Source organism: Rhinoderma darwinii, chromosome 13 (assembly GCF_050947455.1).
Source record: "Rhinoderma darwinii isolate aRhiDar2 chromosome 13, aRhiDar2.hap1, whole genome shotgun sequence".
Taxonomy (NCBI): domain Eukaryota; kingdom Metazoa; phylum Chordata; class Amphibia; order Anura; family Rhinodermatidae; genus Rhinoderma; species Rhinoderma darwinii.
Window position 1 is genome coordinate 50,216,117 of NC_134699.1, and position 22,081 is coordinate 50,238,197.

Here is a 22,081-nt window from a genome sequence, read left to right on the forward strand (position 1 = left end):
GTTGCAAGAAATCCAAACTGTCGTGTCGCAGTTACTTGCAGATCGCAACGCGACCACATTGACTTTCATTACTTGCGGTGCAGGCTATGGGACATAGCGATCTTTGGTCGGACAACCTGTACGGAGTATTTTGCAGGCAGAAAAAAATCTGCCTCAAAATTCCTGAAGGAATTTTGAGGCAGATTTTCACCTGCCAGCACTTTTTTGCCATGTTTTTCGCCTGAGGCCATCGAGGAACACGGGCGTAAAACGCTTTTTCTGCCTCCCAGCCGCCCGGGGAAAAAAAACAACTTTCGGTTGTATATTGGTGCTGATTCCGATGCGGTTTCCACGTCAAAATCGGCACCAAAAAGCTCTGTGTGAATCGGGCCTTAGGGGTACGTTAGATGTGGCGGATTCACTGCAAATTTTACCTGCGGATTTGCGCAGGAAAAGTCTGCAGCGGATTACAGTACAAGGCAAGTAGATAAGAGTTTACAAAACTCATCTGCATGCTGCAGACAATTTACACGGTAGATTTTAAGATCTTTGATATGTCGTTAAATTAATACCTTGGGGTCTGCTTTCCATAAAATAATCATTTTTGGGGTGTCAAAGGGGTTTACCAGTCCACAAAAATTGATGGCATATCCACAGGATAAGGCCCTATTCACACGACAGTGTTTCCTGGCCATGTGATGGCCGTTCAAAAAACGTCCGTCACACGGCCGCAGTAGGAACAATAGACCCTAAATGGGGCCATTCACATGACCGATTTTTTGATGGCCCCGTAAACTGGGCCTTTAAAATATAGGTCATGCCCTATTTTCGGCCATTCTCCCGGCCCCCATAGAAGTCTATGGGGTCGGGTAATACACGGCCATCATTTGAGTGAGTTCCGAGTGACGTCCGTGTCTTCCGTCCCTCGCTCTACCTCATAGTGCGAAGTGCATGTGAGGAGGAGGGTATTTTGTTGCTCCCTGTAGGAGCGGAATCCCCAATCCCCGGCCACAGCTTCGGCAACACAGTGGCCGGGAACTGGGGATTCCGCTCCAGGAGAAGTCCCTGACTTCACTGTCCATATATGGACACCGTGACGTCAGGGACTTCTAAAGCGGAATCCCCAACGCTGTGGCCGGGGATTCCGATCCAGGAGAAGTCCCTCACTTCACTCTCCATATATGGACAGTGAAGTGAGGGAGTTCTCCTGGAGCCATCCCCTACAGGAAGGTAGGGGGGGGGTGCCATCTATGGGGGGTGACTATGTACAAGGGAGCTGTGTAGCATTACCTGCATGGGGGCAGTGTGGCATTACCTACAGGGGGGCAGTGTGGCATTACCTACAAGGGGGTCTGTGTGGCATTACCTACAGGGGGGTCTGTGTGGCATTACCTACAGGGGGGTCTGTGTGGCATTACCTACAGGGGGGTCTGTGTGGCATTACCTACAGGGGGGTCTGTGTGGCATTACCTACAGGGGAGGGGTCTGTGTGGCATTACCTACAGGGGCGGGGGTCTGTGTGGCATTACCTACAGTGGGGGCTGTGTGCCACTACCTACAAGGGGGGCTGTGTGCCACTACCAACAAGGGGGGCTGTGTGCCACTACCTACAAGGGGGGCTGTGTGCCACTACCTACAAGGGGGGCTGTGTGCCACTACCTACAAGGGGGGCTGTGTGCCACTACCTACAAGGGGGGCTGTGTGCCACTACCTACAAGGGGGGCTGTGTGCCACTACCTACAAGGGGGGCTGTGTGCCACTACCAACAAGGGGGGCTGTGTGCCACTACCTACAAGGGGGGCTGTGTGCCACTACCTACAAGGGGGGCTGTGTGCCACTACCTACAAGGGGGGCTGTGTGCCACTACCTACAAGGGGGGCTGTGTGCCACTACCTACAAGGGGGGCTGTGTGCCACTACCTACAAGGGGGGCTGTGTGCCACTACCTACAAGGGGGGCTGTGTGCCACTACCTACAAGGGGGGCTGTGTACCATCATCGCTTCCCCTTCATTTCCTTTACTGCTCACACTGTGAATCGCGGTCACACTTGTAGCGGCGGTTCACAGTATTACAGTATACACTTGAATGGTAGAAGGCTGTAATTCTGTGAACCGCCGCTACAAGTGTGTCCGCGATTCACAGTATGAGCAGTAAAGGAAATGAAGTGGAAGCAGCACTCTTATAAGCACCGTGGCCCCTTCAAAACAGCCGATCGACCCGGGTGTCGGTCCCTGACTGATTAGATATTGATGGCCTATCCTGAGGATAGGCCATCAGCTTTTGTGGACTGGAAACGCCACACCATCTGTAATGGTCGTATTGTGTCAGCGAACCAGCTTTGGAATTTTTTTTCTCTAAAAGCCAGTTTGCGCACCATTCTTTGTAAGCGCCACCTTGCGCCCAGCGTGTAAGAAATGCACACATATTTGGTATAGTTGAAGTCGGTAGAAGCTGCTAAATATGTATTCAGGTGAGTTTACTCAGTGGCATGCACCAGATGTAAAAAAAAAAGATCACCTAATTTATAACCTTTCCATGTGCTGGTCACTAGAGGGAGAAATTCCAAAAATTGCAGCATTGGCAATGTGGTAAAGCAACCTCATTGCTTTATGCTGCAAATTTGGGATAGACACACTCGCTCTAGTGTCCTCACACAATCCCCCCTCCCTTATTCTGGCTAGTGCCAGGAGAAGGAGGGGGTTGAATCTTCAAACCTCCTACACAGTGTGCCGCCATTTTCTGAGCGACTGCACAGTGTAGGAGGATTAGATACAGTGGTAATCAGACAGTATAACATGAACATACACAAACATAACTTACCTGCTCCTGCCGCCTCCGCTCCTATACCTTGTGTCTTCGCTGCCTTGAACATGTCGCTGGAAGCCGCGACCGGAAGTCGTCATCTTACTGTCCGGCCGCGGCTTCCGGTCTACATGAAAATGGCGCCGGATGTCGCTCTGCCGAAGACCTTCCTTTTGGACTGTGTGGGAGCGGCGCATCCGCCGTTCCCACACAGACGGCGTACGCAGCAGTGAATGGAACGGCTCCCGTTCGCATTCTCTATGGGGCTGTATGTGCCGTATTCCATGTCTGTATGTGTCGTTAATCGACACATACAGAGATGAAAAAAAAAATGGCAGCCCCCATAGTGAAGTAAAAGTAAGAAAAAAGTAAAACACAAATAAATACAATTTATTTTAATATCAAACTAAAAGCAATATTATATATATAAAAAAAACATTTTTCGTGACACCTTCCCTTTAAGAATGGGCCTGGTCAGGAAGGGGGGGTAAAGCTCCAGGTCAGGAAGTGGTTAATAGGTGAAATACTGGTGACAGGTTCTCTTTAAAGAGGATCTATCATGGCAAAAAACCTCTTCAAATCAAGGTATATATTCGTGTACTCACTGAACAGTCACACAAGCTCCTGCTTGGGCGGCACAAGGGAACTGAACGATGCAGCACGGTGTACTCACCTCATAAATGCCAAGAAAATGATGAGGATCAGGCTCACCAGCCAGCCAGCATTGGCAAAGGCCTTCGGCATTGTGAGGGCGCCTGTGCCAACAATTAAGTTAAACATGTATATCAGTCCGACCTACATGGAAAACAAGTTTTATAAATTCAATCTGAAAAGGAAAAAAACATTTTACACCACAATTGGAGTGAATAAGGGATCTACCGGACAACTGATGACATATCCACCGGATACAATCACATACAATGATGAAAGGCTATGTAAACCTTTGATAGCATTTGTTTTTTTAGGTCTGTTTTTATGTGTTGTATTTGTTTTGTGATCCTTAACATTTTTCTAATCTACATTTATTAAAAATCTTATTTCATTTTTGCGCTGCAGCTTTTATGTATCCACATTACATAGAAGCAGCGCCGCTGTTCGCTCACTGACCGTTTCAGATTACAGAGGCACTTTGCAGCTTCTATGTATAGTGGATATACATAGAAGCATCCTTACACCTTGTATTCTCCAGAAAAGTGCATGGCACTAATACACTAAAAAATTTCCTGGCCATACCTGTTCTATGCATTAGTCCCATAAATAACCTGCTAACTACATTGGTCCTGGGTGGCTCTTATACAGTCCAATGTCATATTGGATCATCTACAATTTTTTAATTGTGTATTTTTGTATTGTGTACTTTTTTGTACGAATAAAGTTTGAGACTTTTTCATTTTCATATTATTGATCGTTTACGACTCCTTATGTTCTCTTGTTTTGCATACAAGAAGAACAATTTAATAAGTGTTTATTAGAAAAATGTTAAGCTATATTCTCACGACGGTAAAAAACGACCGTGAAGTTAGGGGCTTTGTAACGCGGAAATCCCCAGGCCATAGTGTCGGCAATGCTCTGCCTGGGGATTCCACTTGTAGTGGTCTACACAAGGTGTTTGCTGCTGTGGGTGGTGTGTGGCGCTATCTACTGGGGGGGGGGGGGGGGGTGTTTCGCTATCTACAGGGGACATTGTGGAGCTGTCTACATTGGCAATGTGTCGCACTTTGTGGGCACTGGCACATTATATGTAGACACAATCTACAGGGGAATTGTGGCAGTGTCTACAAGGGCACGTTTCATCCCATGTGACCGTTGCAGCCAATCATCAGATGTAGCGGCGGTCACATGGGATAAAATATCATCCCAAGAGGCCGGCCTGGATGAAGTCAGAGGGTCGGCCTCCTGGGATGACGCTTCATAGCATGTGACTGCCGTTGCAGCCAATCCCAGGCTGCAGCAGTCCGGGATGAAACGTCATCCCAGGATGCTGGCGCTTTTTCGCCCGGAATTCCCTGCGGCGCACAGGGCGGATATGCTGCGTGCTTTTACGCAGCGTATCCGCCCCGTGTGAACTCAGCCTTATAGTTAAAAAAACAAAAAAGTCTTAAAGGAACTGTATACACGTCCATAGAGGGTAACTGCAGTGGTAAATGTGATGAGAATACAATTCAAGCAGTAGCATGACTTCTATAGCAGCCAAACATCATGAGGTTTAATTGGTCACCGCACATTAATAATGTTGATGTCAGCAACGCCGTTCATAAAGTTCTGCCATAGTCAGCCACTTTACGCAACCAATGGCCTTGGCCAAGGAGCTGAGAGAGCAAACGTCCTGAAAACAGTTGTTTAATTGAGGAAGTGAAAATAAAATAGTGTCCCTATGGTTAAACCGCAAGCCAGAAAGAAATGTGCGTCCTGTCTGAAGCAAATTTACAAAAAGGGTCACGTGGATGGTGTTTGGGCGACTATCCTTCAAGCACCCGTCACCAGACATAGGGTCAGATTTACTATTGGTGCTGCGCCAGAATTCTGGCCTAAGGCGCAAATCATTTTAGACAACGCGAGTTTGAATAAAAAACGGCTGAAAATCAGGAGCTGTTTTCCCTTGAAAATAGCCCCGTATTTTCAGCTGTTTTTTAGTACGCGTGTGAACATGCCCAAACTCAGCTAGAGCTGCGATCCAGGTCTCATTTGAAAGCTTTTATGCTGTTTGACCGCGACATGTGAACATCTAAGAACTTATTCATTACATAATCCGTCACATTGTGTTTAGTGAGAATCCTGCACTCCTTCATTTTAGTCATTAGAAATTCATATTCATTTTGACAGGCATAATGATAATACTTACAAATGGAGAATAGAGCTCCCCTGTATCTGTGATATCACCTGCCATGGCTGGGGTGGGGTAGGAGTCAAGTAGGGGAGAAGGGGCAGGGGAACCTAAACAAAATAAAAAAATGGAAAGAAAAATCAAAGTGAATTAAAAGTTTAAAAATGATTTCACCTTTAAAAAGATTCTACAGACGATGTCTTCCTATGTGGTGGTGGCACGTGGCTTGTACAAGGACGTTGGACGACTACTATCCTACTAACATAAAAATCATACACCTTTAGTCAATTTTCAGACACATTTTAGCATGGACCCCCTGCGTTCTACTCAACTAGACTAAGGCCAACATTGAACCCTATAGTGACCGAGGTTTGGTCCACACAAACCACAGGGGATCCTGGTCTTGGAGCCGTAATATGCAAGTTAAAATACAGCCATAACCTGCCCATCTCACACCGGCCTGAATCGTATAGACGGGGCTCCAAGATCTTGTTGGGAGGTCGTCCAATCTGACAAAACATAAGACTTGGAAGTCACAGCGCTACAGCTGACGATACGCATAGAATAAAAGTCATCAGAACCGGATAATATTATGTGTATCATGGCCTCGCTACTTTCCCCTGACAGCAGATATTGGAGGAAAGAGGGAATAGGCATGATAGAGTTAAACGTTCCCGATCCTCTGTTCCTACAGGAGATTTGCTGCCGCCAGTGGTGTCTCTGGCCGTAGCAGGTAAATCAGATACCATGCGCCTTTAGGCTGGGTTCACACGACCTATTTTCAGATGTAAACGAGGCGTATTATGCCTTGTTTTACGCCTGAAAATAGTGCCACAATACGTCGGCAAACATCTGCCCATTCATTTGAATGGGTTTGCCGACGTACTGTGCAGACGACCTGTAATTTACGCGTCGTCGTTTGACAGCTGTCAAACGACGACGCGTAAATTGACTGCCTCGGCAAAGAAGTGCAGGGCACTTCTTTGCCACGTAATTTGAGCTGTTCTTCATTGAACTCAATGAAGCACAGCTCAAGATTTACGAGCGTCACAGACGCCTCGTAAATTACGAGGAGCATTTACGTGTGAAACGAGGCAGCTGTAAACAGTCTGTCTTTTCACACGTAAATGCCTCTCAGCGTGTGAACATACCCTTACTCTCTGCAGTTTACCGCGGCTGTATTTTCTGAATAAAGAGAAGTGATAGCCGATAGCGCCTCTCCTTTCTTGTATGTTGATGACGACTCCTGTTCTAACCGATTAGGCTTCTTTCACATCGGCATTGTGGCTTCCGTTCTAGCGCATCCGTCAGAGGACCACAAGAACAGAAGTTAAAGTTCCCATAAAAAAAATCATTGATTTCAATGGGTTTTATTTTTGCATCCGTTGTGCGCAGTTAGGCTGGGTTCACACGAGCACATTAACGTCCGTAATGGACGGACGTATTTCGGCCGGAAGTCCCGGACCGAACTCAGTGCAGGGAGCCGGGCTCCTAGAATCGTAGTTATGTACGACGCTAGGAGTCCCTGCCTCTCTGCAGGACAACTGTCCCGTACTGTAATCATGTTTTCCACGGAGAGGCAGGGACTCCTAGTGTCGTACATAACTATGATGCTAGGAGCCCGGCTCCCTGCACTGTGTTCGGTCCGGTACTTGCGGCCGAAATACGTCCGTCAATTAAGGACGTAATTAGTGTGTGTGCACATACCCTTAGGCTCCGTTCCATAAGGTTTCCGTTATTTTGACAGAAGTAATACAGTAGTCTGCTGCGCTATTGTTTCCGTCAAAAATTACGGAAAAGAGCTTTCGTTTTTTTCTTAACATTGAACTCAAAGGACGACGGATACAAACTGATATGTCATCCGTTTGTATCAGTTCTGCATTACGTTTAACGGATCCGTTTTTTTCTGCACACGCGCAGACTAAGGCTTTGCTCGCATCTGCGTCAGGGTTCTGTTCTGGCGTTCCGTCTGAGCTTTCCGTCATAACGGAACCCTGACTGAAACAAACGGAAATCACAGTAGACTACGGTATTGCCTCCGTCAAAATGACGGAACCCTTGCACAACGGAGACCATCCATCATCATTGAAATCAACGGTTTCCGTTTGTTTGTCAGGGTTCTGTTCTGACGGAAAAATGTGACGGAAGGCCTGAACGGAGCCCTGACGCAGATGTGAATGAAACCTAAAAATGAAAGCAGGAAAGATGCAAAGATAAAAACGGATCCGTTATAACCGATGACAAACTGACACAAACAGAGAAAAGAGCAAGTTTTTTTGACTGATCCGGTAAACTGATCCGTCAAAAACAAACCTATTTTACCTTCAGTCTGGCATCAGTCAGTCTGTCAGGTTTTTTTTATATCCACGGATCCGCTAAAACGGATGCCACAATGCAGATGTGAACGAAGCCTTACCCGGGTTACTTCGGTTATGCGGTCGGGCTGGAGGGCTCACCATTGCATCCGAGATAATCATTATTCAGGTTCATTCTAACCCCTCATTTCGTGATATAAAATATTCAGAACAAGTAGAACGAGTTATTTTATTATCGCCATCTGCCTCGTCTTCTATTATTACCACTCACATTCCCTTTACTACGGTGTCATCATAACAATAACATGACTGCTTTATAATTGACCTACATCAGGACGCATAGTTGTGGCCTTATTCATCACCCGAAGCTATATCTAAAACACAACAAGAGAGCGGCTAAATATACTCACGAGTATTTACATACTGAAAAGACAAAGGTACAAAGTCCCAGCAGTCGTCTATAGTTGGTGCAGTTCACTTTAACCGCTTCTCGCCGCAGCCAATGTTTTGTTTTTTCAGTCTCGTGGTTTTTTTTTCTCCCCGAGTTTAAAGAGCCGTGTGAGGTTTTTGTTTTTTTGTGTGGGTCGAGTTGTAGTTTTTTATGACGCCATTTAAAGGGGTTTTCGTTATTAAAAAAATTGGCCAATTCCAATTACCTCACAGATGCTCCATCGTTCCAGCACCGCCGCTCCACTCCTCCCCGCCGCTGTGAATTGACAGTGCCCATATACCCACGTGATCCCTGCAGCCAAGCACTGGCCTTAGCGATCCTGTGCCGTATACCCACTGAGACCAGTGATTGGCTGCAGCGATCACGTGGGTCTACGGGCAGGTCATTGCTGCAGCTATGTCAATACACAGCAACGGGGGGGGGGAACGGAGCGGCGGCGCATGAACGGCGGGGATCTGTGTGGTAAGTACTGGCTCTTTTTATGGCGATACCAAATTTATATACCGTAGTTTATGTCTTACTACTTTTACCAAATAAAATTTGTTAAAAGAAATGTAGTTGTGTGTCGCCATAGCCTAAGAGCCATAACGTTTTTAATTTCCCGCTGACGGAGCTGTGTGTGGACTGTTTTTTTTGAGAGGCGAGCTGTTTTTTGGTACCATTTTTGCGTACAGAAGTCTTTTTGATCCCTTTTTTTTTTGAGGCGTTTTTTTCTTTGTCATTTACCCTGCAGGATAAATAACATCTTATCATAGTGGTTTGGACAGTTAAGGACGCTAGTTTCGTAGCGGCTGTGCGAGGTGTTGTATAACCGTCCAATTCATATGCTTGGGACAACGCGGCAATACCTTGCTCAGCAGCAACGACAACAGTAACGGCATGTGCAAGTACGAACGGAAACGAAACTGATGTAAACAATGAAGAAGCTGCAGCGCTTGTGAGAGCACGTGGGCCCTTTAGCTAACCGGCGTGTGTGCCGAGAGTCGGACCCCCACTGATCGAATATTGACGGCGTATCCTAAGTATAGGCCATCAATTTGGAGATAACCTTTTTGGGATTAGAGACGAGGAGAAAAAGCACAGGCTAGTGTCTGGTCCCACCAGTTGGGAGAACAGAAGACCCTTTTTTCCTGTTCTTTTTTGAGGCAAACAATTCTATTACAGGACTTGCCCCACAACTTGGTTAGGCGCCATGCACACGACCGTAGATTTTATCCGTAATTACGCACCCATTCATTTCTATGGTCAAATGACACCTTCCCCTATATTTACGGGAAGGTGTCCGGGCCATAGAAAGTTTTATGTAAAAAATAGGACATGTCCTATTTTTTTATTTTACGGACTGTGCTCCGATACTTTATAATGGGAGCACGGTCCGCAAATGTGGGTGACCATCCGCGCCCATAATCACGCTCGTGTGCATGGGGGACTTATCTTGTAAAAAAAACTCCTGGTTGAGACATCATTTTCCCTGATGTAACTTGTGTTGACTGAGAAAGTCTTTACGTTTTGCAGCCCTCTTAGTAAAAGTGCAGAAAGCGACAGGACTTTCCCCTTCAGTAACATCAGGATCTCATGACTTGTTGCCGCCAAGGTCCGGCATGACATGACCTATTATAATATCTCTCACAGGCTGTCACCCAGCTTTCCTATACCACAGAATATCCAGATCCATTGCTAAGATATTGCTGAATAACTGGTATCAGCAGCCTTCGGCACTCCAGGTGTCGTAAGACTACAATTCCCATCATGCCCTGACTGCCTATGGACTGAATAATAAAGCCTTTGACTGTCAGTGCATACTGGGAGTTGTAGTTTCCCCCACAGCTGGCGTGCTGACCTCTGAACTATGTAAAAATCTGGATGACAACACCTGTGGAAACGGTTTGACGGCCATATGGATTACCACCCAGCTTTCCCAAAAGAAGACAGGCCTCAGAAATAAGAGGGCAATCCAAGACTCATATTTAGCAGTGATTTCCCAATATTAAAGGGAAGTTCCCTTAAAAAAAATCTCCACCAGCAATGTAACAATTCAGATCAAATAAGGGAATGAAGTGTGTGTGTGTGTATATATATATATATATATATAATACAGATCTTACCAAGATAAGCATATGGGAGAACATTGAGGTTTAGTGCCAGAGACAAGATCTCCAGCTGTTGGGGAACTACATATCCCAGAACGCCCTGCCAGCCATTGGGAGATATGTAATAATCTGCACCAACAAACAATCCCCCAATCCCAGCAGTAATCTATCCACACAGATACTTCTACGTGTCACTAAACCCTGCTGCTACTGCTGAAAGATGAGATACAAATACATCGATACTGCCCATACAAGCGCAGCCATACCACCACCCCAATTACCAATCATCCCCTCTCCGGTACCCCGTTGCCCCTGGTTACCGCTGCTCTTGCTGTTTTCCGGCTGTCTGAATCACATGCGAGGCTTGCCAGCAGGTCACGTGTGGAATCGACCAATACGAATGAGAAACGTCACCATAGTTGGGAGTATATTTACGCTTCCGGGTTTGTTTGCCGGGAGGAGGCGGGGTTTGGAGAGAGGAAGTCGTGAAGGGGGTGGGGCATAAGGGAATGGTGGTGTCGGAGTCAGGTGAGAGGCGCGAGCGGTTTTCTGTAGCCAGGATGTCGTTGTCACATTGTAGCAGTGACTGACACCACATTGTTCTTGTGTGTTACAGAGTCATGCGCGTGAATAAAGACACCGTGCTGAAGGGCCACAGGGTGCTGCTGGTGCCCTATGAAACGCACCACGTACCCAGGTACCAGCGTGTGACTGTAATACATGATGAGGGTCCCTGCAATGTCATGACTGAAGCCTGGAACTGTGAATAAACATCGTGGTCAACTTTTATATAACAAAATTGGCTGCATTATAGCAAAGGGATTGTACATGATTAGGAAAAAGGTTCTGATTTAGGCCCTGTTCACACATTCCTGATTTACCAAAATATTTAATTGTCTATCCGCAACAAATCTGCCTCCAATGCAAATGAATGGAGTTTCCCCAACACTGTTATCTAGCAACGGGAACATTATCACATGGATTTCATTCTCCATGGCAAACACACATTTTCACGGAGTCCCTCCATTTGGATTCGTCCCATTGACCTCGGCTAAGGCTTTGTTCACGTCTGCGTCATGGTTGGAAAACCTGCTCCGGATCCGTCACCATTGAAATCAATGGTTTCCATTTGTTTCAGTTTGTATTCTGTTCATGGCTTCCCCTGATGGAAAGCTCCGACGGAACCAATGAACGGAGCCCCGACGCAGATGTGAACGAGTGCGGACTTGTGGCATAACACACTGAATATCCGCAACACAAATCCAAGTGTCCGCCTCGGATTTCTGCCACGGATCCTGTAGTAAAAACGTGTCCAAAAGAGCCTTCGGCTGTGGGCATACTGCGCTTTGGCCCTACGTTTTTTAAGGTATGGAATATGGCAGTAGGCCACGCTGTTCCATCCTGTGGGATTCCCGCGTGGTATACTTTTATAACATGAAAGCCTATGGGTGAAGTCTGCCACTGCATGGCATAAGTATAATTCATACGTCGTGGGATTTCCAATATCTATTCATAAAATGGAAACAATAGCGGCATCCGTCACCACAAACTATAATGGTGTCCATTTAAGGAATGTGTCATGAACGGGCGTTATGAGAATACATGACATATCCGTTATACGTATACCATTAGGGCTTGTCCACACGTAACGGAATTGCTGCGTATTTTCCATCCGGAATGGCGGACAGAAAATACACAGCGGAATGCAGTAGTGGCAAAGTGGGCGAGGTTTAACCAATCTCATCCACACGCTGCGTAAAATTTCCGTCCCTAAATTCACCTGTTGTGCGTTTTTTTCATTCCGCAGCACGTCAATTCCTGGTGCAGAAAGGGGACTGACTTGCGGCGTTTTTCAGGGGAGATGTCACCGTTTCACAGACTTGGAAAAAAAAAAAAGCAAAATATGCACCATTTTCTGCAGTAAAAAAACGGAGGTGACGGATGCCACTGTTAGGGCATCCGTCACAGCCTAACGGGGGCTCATAGTCAAACGCAGGCCATAAAATGGGATTGCACATAGCCTACTCTGGAAACACTGCCACTCTAATCCATGGGTTGTGTCTGGTATTGCAGCTTAACCCCTGTCAAGCAATTCAGCCCATAGACAAGAGTGGCGCTGTTTCTAAGAGAAAAAAATCCATAGCGGCTGCTAGCGGTGACACCGGGCATGAGGGCGGTGGCGCCGCTAGCTGCGGCTGCTATAGCGGTAGCGACGGCACTATAGCAGAGCATCAACATGACATAAAGCAGCGCTCCAGGAGCGGAATCCCCGGCCACATGGGGATTCCGCTCCTTCAGGGAGCTACAGTGGCGCTATCTATACTGGAAGGGGTTAGGGGGGGGGGGTTGCTATCTACAGGGGGGCTGTGGGCTGTGTGGCACTACCTACAAAAAAAGGACAACTCTGCAGGAGCACACAAAATACCCAGCTTTCCCGGCTATCAAATAAATGTGTGGAAATAAACCAAGATATAACTAAAAGGATTAATTCTTTAGCTAGACTAAATAAAAGTTATATCTTGGTTTATTTCCACACATTTATTTGATAGCCGGGAAAGCTGGGTATTTTGTGTACTCCTGCAGAGTTGTCCTTTTTTGAATGTCTATTGCCCGCCAGCTATCAGGGTCATTTTGTAGTCCTTGCACTACAAGGGGGCTGTGGGCTGTGTGGCACTACCAACCTGTGGGCTGTGTGGCACTACCAACCAGGGGGCTGTGTGGCAATACCAACCAGGGGGCTGTGGGCAGTGTGGCACTACCAACTAGGGGAATGTGGGCAGTGTGGCACTACGGCACTACCTACAAGGGGGCTGTGGGCTGTGTGGCACTACCAACCAGGGGGCTGTGTGGCACTACCAACCAGGGGGCTGTGGGACACCACCAACCAGGGGTCTGTGTGGCACTCCCTACCTGTGAGCTGTGTTCACTCCCTACCAGGGGTCTTTGCGCACTCCCTACCAGGGTTCTGTGCGGCACTCCATACCAGGGGTCTGTGCGGCACTCCATACCAGGGGTCTATGCGGCACTCCATACCAGGGGTCTGTGCGGCACTCCATAGCAGGGGGCTGTGCGGCACTTCCTACCAGGGGGCTGTGTGGCGCACTCTACAGGGGGCTGTGTGGCGCTCTTTACAGGGGGCTGTGTGGCGCCACCCACAAGGGAGCTGTGTGTCGCTACCCGCAAGGGGGCTGTGTGGCGTTACCCGCAAGGGGGCTGTGTGGCGCTACCCACAAGTGGGCTGTGTGGCGCTACCTACAAGGGGAATCTGTGAGTGGGGGGCTGATGGTCATTTTACTGTGAGTGGGGGGCTGATGGTCATTTTACTGTGAGTGGGTTTTTTTTCTGTGAGTGGGGGGCTGATGGTCTTCAAGTGGTTTCCACCTCTGACCTCCAATTGAAATTAATAGGAGGCAGAAAATACCTGTGGCGCTCGTTTGGAGCTTTTTTTCCTGCGTTTTTTGCATTCGCTTCAACAGCTTAAGAAAAAACACAAAAAAAAGGTCACACAACGCTGTCAGTTGCTGAAGGAATTTTGAGGCAGATTTTTTTAATGATGGGGTGGAGCGCCGAAGATCATTTCGCACAGGGCGCCATCTATCCTAGGGCCAGGCCTGACCATGCACATAAGATGAATGGGCTAAACCCACTAAATTCTGCGCTGCCGGCCGACCATTTAATGTGTAAGGCGGCATCCCAACTCTCCCCTGACAGCAGATTTCGGAGGAGAGAAAGGACAGGCATGTTGAATTTCAACATGTCCAATCCTTTTGTTGGTAAGGAGATCAGCCACTGCAAGAGGAGATTGGCAGCGGCTTTACTCCTTCTCTCTATTGAAAACACATGCAAGTTCGGCCGCGTGTGTATGGGGGAGTCGTTCAGAATAGTTGTCAGCTGAACAATCGTTCCAATGCATATGGCCAGCCTAAGTGTGCCAGTACACGATACGGGCGAGCCACAGTAATTGTCGCGTGACTGAGTACCGTGTTGCAAAAAACGCACAGTTTACTGCGAATTGCTGTGGTCTCGCGGCAACTACAGGTAAGGCACATGGTTTTTATGTTCTTCACCTGTACTTGCCTGAAACAAAGCTGGTTAGCCACGCCAATCTCTGATGCACTGCAATTACCACGGCTTGCCCGAATCATGTACAGGCACCCTAAAACCACTGAAGGGTGAAGTGAATAACATTGATTATCTTATTACAAGGGGTGGGATATATTAGGCACAAAAGAAGAAAATTCTTGATCTTTATGGGCGGAATTTATTAAGATTGGCGTTTCATACGCCAGTCCTAATCTGAAAAGCGCTGGAGTAACTTATTAGGAGGTGCACGCCTCCTTTTCAATTTGGCGCATCTCTGGCTGTCTGTGCGCCAGAAAGTCAAAGCTGGCATAGATTTGCACTTTAATTGACAGCAATTTGTGGTGTAAATGATAGTAAGTTTGGCGGGCCGCGGGTAGCCCTGCCCCTCCCGCTAAGCTCCACCAACTTTTTGGGGAGTTACAAACACACAATAAAAATGCAAAACTCGCTCGATTTTTGTGCAAATTGCTACTTTTCAACTCCAGAAAACTGGCGTAGAGTGCTTAATAGATTCCCCATGTGTGCTGGAAGCAGGAAGAATGGGAATGCGTAATTAACCCCTTAATGATCAGCCTATTTTAGATGACCAAGCCATTTTTTACGTTTTTCCATCGTCTCATTCAAAGAGCTATAGCCTTTTCATTTTTGCGTCGACATAGCTGTATAAGGTCTTGTTTTTTTGCGGGACAAGTTGTAATTTTTAATAGCACCATTTTGGGGTACATAGAATTTATTGATTAATTTTTATTAACTTTTTTTTGGGGGAATAGAAAAAAACCAGCAATTTCGCCACACTTTTGTTGCGTCCTAAATTTACGCCGTTTACCGTGTGGTATAAATAACACAATAACTTTATTCAGCGGGTTGTTGCGATTGCAACGATACCAAATTTGTATAGTTTTTATATGTTTTACTACTTTTACACAGTGAAAACACTTTTTTTTCAAAATTATTTGTTTTTGTGTCTCCATATTTGAAGAGCCGTAACGTTTTTATTTTTTCGCCGATGCAGTTGTAGGAGGGCTTTTTTTTTGCGGGATGACTTGTAGTTTTTATCGGTACCATTTTGGAGTAGATGCGACTTTTTGATCACTTTTTATCACATTTTTTTTAATGCTGGATTCCAAGAAAACAGCAATTTTTGCAAGTTTTTTTATTTTATTTTTTACGACGTTCACCGTGCGGGTTAAATGATGTAATAAGTTTATAGTCGGGTTCGTTACGGACGCGGCGATACCAAATATGTGTAACTTTTTTACTTTATTTTGTTTGTTAATAATAAAGCAGTTTGTAAGGGGGAAAAGTGGGTTTTTCATTTTTATATTTTTTCACTTTTTATTAAACTTTTTTTTTTACTTTTTTACTAGCCCCACTAGGGGACTTCACTATGCGATTATCCGATCGCATTTATAATACACTGCAATACTTATAGATCCACACAAAGCCTTACTTCTGTGTAGCTTCATCACTACCATGTAGCCTCATACTCCCCTCACTTTTCTGTCACCTTTTTCTATTGCACTCTTTTCCTGTAAAACTAATTTTCCATCTTGTGCTCTTAGGTATCATGAATGGATGAAGTCAGAAGAGCTGCAAAAACTGACAGCCTCTGATCCGCTGACGCTGGACCAGGAACATGACATGCAACGCAGCTGGAGAGAGGACAATGACAGTAAGGGATAAGGCCTTCTACCAGGTCATGTATAACCTCCCATTGACCTCCCATCCTTGCTCACATCTTTTGTGGAGTTAAGGCCCTTTTACACGGGCCAATTATCGGGCAAACGATTGTTCAAAGACGCTCGTTGTCGATAATTGCCCTTTTGCAAACAGGGCAGCGATCAGCCGATGAACGAACAAACGCTCGTTCATCTGCTGATCGTATTGTTTTAGTAAAACATTATCGACACATCTCCCTGACGCGCTGCTGACCTGATGATAATGTATGGGGATGAGTGATCGGAGTAACGTCCGCTCGTCCCCATCCATAGCTCCGTGTGACAGGAGCAAACGAAAGCCAATCAACGATTGCTCATTTCACCTGCCAAAATTGGCTGGCGTAAGAGGACCTTTATGCTAAAGTTGGATATTCTAACCTAATCCAGTTTCACTTTTTAGAGTGCACCTTCATCATACTGGATAGACAACAATGGGATCAAGGATGTCCAGAAGATGAGTGTATGGTGGGAGATGTTAACCTCTTCATGGTTGATACTGAAAACCCATCATTAGCGGAGATAGAGATCATGATTGCAGGTAATTGTGTATGTAAACTACGTTGCCAGAGTTAGGGGTGAACATAGTCCCCACCATTAGGTTCTAGACTACCTCTGGAGGCCACGTCCGCACTGTTGACTATGAGCTTCATGGAAAGTGTTTCCGTGGCTGAGCAGCAGCACAAAAGCCTCAAACCGCATGTGATAACGCTGTCTTCAGTTGCGTATAGAAAACAGCCATTTGATCAGTGGAAACCTGTTCTATGGAGCGATGAATAATCTGCAACCTGGGTATGATCAGGAACATTTTCCTGCCTGAATTCACAGAGCCAAGTATAAAGTAGGGTGGATAAAGGGACACTGGTCTACAGCTGTTTCTCACGACTAAGGGGCTGTGATGTAGACGTAAGCTACTAAAATACGCTTTCATGGTTATGTACACTTGAGAGTCTTTTCTGTATTAACCCCTTGCTGCCGCAGCCATTTAAAAAAAAAATTCTCTGCATTCTAAAAGCCATAACTTTTTAATTTTTCCATCGATATATCCGTATAAGGGCACGTTTGTTGCGGGACAAGTTCTAGTCTTTCACAACATCTTTTGTTGTACCGATTTAATATACTAAGAAACTGGGGAAAAAAGTCTATATGGGGTGGAATGGTAAAAAAACCAATTCTCATTTGTTTTTCATTTTTACGGCGTTCTCCATTGGGTAAAAACAATACTAACTTTATTCTGCGCGTTAATACGATTACGGTGATGCCAAATCTATTTGTAATTTTTTTATGTTTTACTACTTTTACAAAAGAAAACCTAAATGTTAGACCCATAACTTTTTATTTTTCCATCGATTTGAGCCTTGTGAGGGCTTGTTTTTTTTGCGGGATGAGCTGTAGATTTTATTGGTGCTTTTTTGGGGTGCAACTTTTTAATCCATTTTTATTTCATTTTTTATGTGAGGCATGGGGACCAAAAAAAAACAGCAATTCTGGCATATTTAATTTTCCTCCTTTTTTTACGGCGTTCACCATGTGTGCTAAATAATGATATATTATAATAGGTTGAACCTTAACAGACGTGCCGATTCCAAATATGTTAATTTTTTTACATTACTATAGTGGAAAAAATATGAAGAATTTTTATATATATATATATATATATATATATATACTTTAACAATTATTTTACATTTTTAATAGTCCCCCAAGGAACTAATAGAAGCGACTTGTAGTAGTGAACGATGGATCGCTTGCACAATATACTGCAATACTTCTGTATTGCACTATATTGTGTTTTTTACCAGCTTACGAGGAGCACAAAGATGGCGGACTTGGGGGCCTTCAGTAGACCAGCCAAGCTGACATGACAACCATCGGCACTCCGCGATCGTGTCGCAGAGGGGCCAATGGGCCGACTGAGGGACCTGCTCCTCTCTCTAATGTCTTAGATTCCAAAGTTGCTATTGACTGTGGCTTCTAAGTGGTTAAACGGCTGGAATAGAAGTTATCTCCAATCCCGGCCATTGCTTTGAGGTGTCGGCTGCATCATATAGCCAATACCCGCCGAGTATGGAGTAGGGTTGTACCATGTGTCAATATATCGATACTATTTCAATGCCGTGCACCCTCAAACGGTTTAATACCGTTAAGTAGTGTATTTTGATACTAAGCTGTGCGGCCGCACAGCAAAGCATTGTAACACATGAATGTTGTCAGAGTGGGGCTGCGGCTGTGTAGTAGTCATTGCCCCGCTCCTAACAACAAGTGTGCGTGCGGCGCATGAGGTGATGTGGCCGACGGGTGCACTGCAAAACACCCCCATGTTCTATGTTCAGTGCTGGCGCCGCCGCTTATTAGTGCAGCACCGGCCACATCATGCTGGCCGTGCGCGCACACTTGTCCGGTGCGGGGCAATGGCTGAATTACACAGCCGCATCCCAGCACTAGTAGCAGAGATCAGAAAAACCTCTGATCTCCGCCGCTATTCACTTGAATGCTGCAATCAAAGCTGACCGCAGCATTCAAGAGGAAAATGAGCAGGAGGATGTGATCGAAGGGCATACCACATATGACCATTTTCCGGTTACATAGTACGGTTGAAAAAAGACACATGTCCATCAAGTTCAACCAAGGGATGGGAAAAAGCGAAGCGATGAAACAAAAATTCCACACATTGACATAGAAGCTGGTATGTTCTCGTTCTAGGAAATGATCTAAGCCTTTTGTAAAGCATCTCCTGTCCCTGCTGTGAGGTCTCCTGCGGTGACTATTCCATAGATTCACCGTTCTCACGGTAAAGAAGACTTGTCGCCTCTGGAGAATGGACCTTTTTTTTCTCCAGACGGAGGGAGTGCCCCCTTGTTTTTTGAGGGGATTTTACATGGAACAGGATTTCACCATATTTCTTGTATGTGCCATTAATATATTTATATAAGTTAATCATGTCCCCCCTTAGTCGTCTCTTTTCAGGACTAAATAGGTTTAATTATTTTAATCTTTCCTCATAACTTAGTTTCTCCATTCCCCTTATTAGCTTCGTTGCTCTTTGTATTTTTTCCAACTCCAGGGCATCCTTTCTATGAACTGGAGCCCAGAACTGAACTGCATATTCTAGATGAGGCCTCACTAATGCTTTGTAAAGTGGCAATATTACATCCCTGTCCCGCGAGTCCATGCCTCTTTTGATACACGACAACATCTTGCTGGCCTTTGAAGCTGCTGATTGACATTGCATGCTGTTATTTAGTTTATGATTTACAAGTACACCCAGATCCTTCTCAACAAGTGACTCTCCCAGTGTAGCTCCCCCTAGGACATATGATGCATGTGGATTGTTGGTAACCAGATGCGTAACTTTACATCTATCTACATTAAACCTAATTTGCCAACTGGATGCCCAAACACTTAGTGCATCCAAATCAGCTTGTAATTTATGAACATCTTCCATAGACTGAACATTACTACATAGCTTGGTGTCATTTGCAAAAATAGAAATAGTGCTATTAATCCCATCTTCTATATCAATAACCCCTTAAGGACGCAGCCTAGTTTGGGCCTTAAGGCTCAGAGCCCATTTTTGAAATCTGACATATTTCACTTTATGTGGTAATAACGTCGGAATGCTTAAACCTATGCAAGCGATTCCGAGATTGTTTTCTCGTGACACTTTGGGCTTCATGTTCGTGGTAAAATTTGGTCGATATATTCAGTCTTTATTTGAGAAAAATTGCAAAATTTAGAGAAAATTTAGAAAAAATAGCATTTTTCAGAATTTAAATGCATCTGCTTGTAAAACAGACGGATATACCACCCAAAATAGTTACTAGTTCACATTTCCCATATGTCTACTTTAGATTAGCATCGTTTTTAGAACATTATTTTATTTTTCTTGGACGTTACAAGGCTTAGAACATAAACAGCAATTTCTCATATTTTTAAGAAAATTTCAAAAGCCTTTTTTTTAAGGTACCTGTTCAGTTCTGAAGTGGCTTTGAGGGGCCTATGTATTAGAAACCCCCATAAAACCCCCCATTTTAAAAACTAGACCCCTCAAAGTATTCAAAACAGCATTTAGAAAGTTTTTTAACCCTTCAGGAATTTCACAGGAATTAAAGCAAAGTGGAGGTGAAATTTGCAAATTTCGTTTTTATTTCTGAATTTCAATTTTATTCTATTTTTTTTCTGTAACAAAGAAGGTTTTACCAGAGAAACACAACTAAATATGTATTGTCCAGATTCTTCAGTTTTTAGAAATGTCCCACATGTGGCTCTAGTGCGCTCGTGGAATAAAACACAAGCCCCAGAAGCAAAGAAGCACCTAGTGCATTTTGGTGCCTCTTTTTTATTAGAATATATTTTAGGCAGCATGCCAGGTTTGGAGAGGTGTTGAGGTGCCAAAACAGTAGGAATCCCCCAAAACTGACCCCATTTTGGAAACTGCACCCCTCAAGGAATTAATTTATGGTTATTGTTACCATTTTGACCCCGTAGTTTTTTCACAGCGCGTATTTGAATTGGGCTGTGAAATTAAAAGAATGACAATTTTTCCAATAAGATGTCATTTTTGATCAGAATTTCTTATTTTCACAGGGAACAAAATGCCCCATTTTGTTGCCCAATATGTCCTGAGTGCGGCAATACCCCATTTGTGGTGATAAACTGCCGTTTGGGCCCATGGGAGGGCTCAGAAGGAAAGGAGCGCTATGTGTTTGTTGGAGTCCAGATTTTGCTGTATTGGTTTTCGGGTGCCATGTCGCATTTGCAGAGCCTCAGAGGTATCAAAGCAATGGAAACCCACCAAAAGTGACCCCATTTTGGAAACAAAACCCCTCAAGGAATTTATTTATGGGTGTTGTGACCATTTAGACCCCACAGTTTTTTCACAGAACTTATTTGAATTGGGCTGTGAATTTAAAAAGAAAAACTTTTTTCCAATAAGATGTAGTTTTGGCTCAAAACGTCTTATTTTCACAACGAATAAAATACCCCATTTTGTTGCCAAATTTGTCCTGAGTGCGGCAATACCCTATTTGTGGCCATAAACTGCCGTTTGGGCCCATGGGAGGTATTAGAAGGAAAGGAGTGCTATGTGTTCTTTGGAGCAGAGATTTTGCTGGATTGGTTTTCGGGTGCCATGTCGCATTTGCAGAGCCCCAAAGGTATCAAAGCAATGGAAACCCACCAGAAGTGACCCCATTTTGGAAACTACACCCCTCAAGGAATTCATTTATGGGTGTTGTGACCATTTAGACTCCACAGTTTTTTCACAGAATTTATTTGAATTGGGCTGTGAATTCAAAAAAATGAAATTTTTTCCAATAAGAGGTAGTTTTGGCTCAAAATTTCTTATTTTCACAAGGAATAAAATGCCCCAATTTGTTGCCCAATTTGTCCTGAGTGCGGCAATACCCCATTTGTGGTGATAAACTGCCGTTTGGGCCCATGGGAGGCCTCAGAAGGAAAGGAGCGCTATGTGTTCTTTGGAGCCCAGATTTTGCTGGATTGGTTTTCGGGTGCCATGTCGCATTTGCAGAGCCCCAAAGGTATCAAAGCAATGGAAACCCACCAGAATTCACCCCATTTTGGAAACTACACCCCTCAAAGAATTTATTTATGGGTGTTGTGACCATTTAGACCCCACAGTTTTTTCACAGAATTTATTTGAATTGGGCTGTGAATTCAAAAAAATGAAATTTTTTCCAATAAGAGGTAGTTTTGGCTCAAAATTTCTTATTTTCACAAGGAATAAAATGCCCCAATTTGTTGCCCAATTTGTCCTGAGTGCGGCAATACCCCATTTGTGGTGATAAACTGCCGTTTGGGCC

The 22,081-nt window shown here is 44.9% G+C and overlaps 2 protein-coding genes across 8 annotated transcripts in view; one reads left to right on the top strand and one right to left on the bottom strand.

Moving 5' to 3' along the window:
* The window catches only part of NAT9 (N-acetyltransferase 9), a 168,691-nt gene that overhangs the window by 115,320 nt on the left and 31,290 nt on the right, over window positions 1-22,081 (top strand). Inside the window, exons 1-4 of one of the 4 annotated variants that reach the window (XM_075846502.1) lie at window positions 10,923-10,989; window positions 11,078-11,158; window positions 16,107-16,216; window positions 16,663-16,800. In XM_075846502.1, coding sequence (XP_075702617.1) covers window positions 11,082-11,158; window positions 16,107-16,216; window positions 16,663-16,800 — 325 coding nt within the window. In that variant the 5' untranslated portion in view covers window positions 10,923-10,989; window positions 11,078-11,081. Of the gene's footprint in view, window positions 1-10,922; window positions 10,990-11,077; window positions 11,159-11,195; window positions 11,828-16,106; window positions 16,217-16,662; window positions 16,801-22,081 lie in introns of those variants that run through there. The other 3 variants (XM_075846504.1, XM_075846503.1, XM_075846501.1) reach the window with 3 other exon arrangements.
* The window catches only part of SLC38A12 (solute carrier family 38 member 12), a 37,674-nt gene that overhangs the window by 9,303 nt on the left and 6,290 nt on the right, over window positions 1-22,081 (bottom strand). Inside the window, exons 1-3 of one of the 4 annotated variants that reach the window (XM_075846498.1) lie at window positions 10,782-10,933; window positions 5,624-5,715; window positions 3,455-3,576 (exon numbers count right to left, since the gene is read on the bottom strand). In XM_075846498.1, coding sequence (XP_075702613.1) covers window positions 3,455-3,576; window positions 5,624-5,668 — 167 coding nt within the window. In that variant the 5' untranslated portion in view covers window positions 5,669-5,715; window positions 10,782-10,933. The other 3 variants (XM_075846497.1, XM_075846499.1, XM_075846500.1) reach the window with 3 other exon arrangements.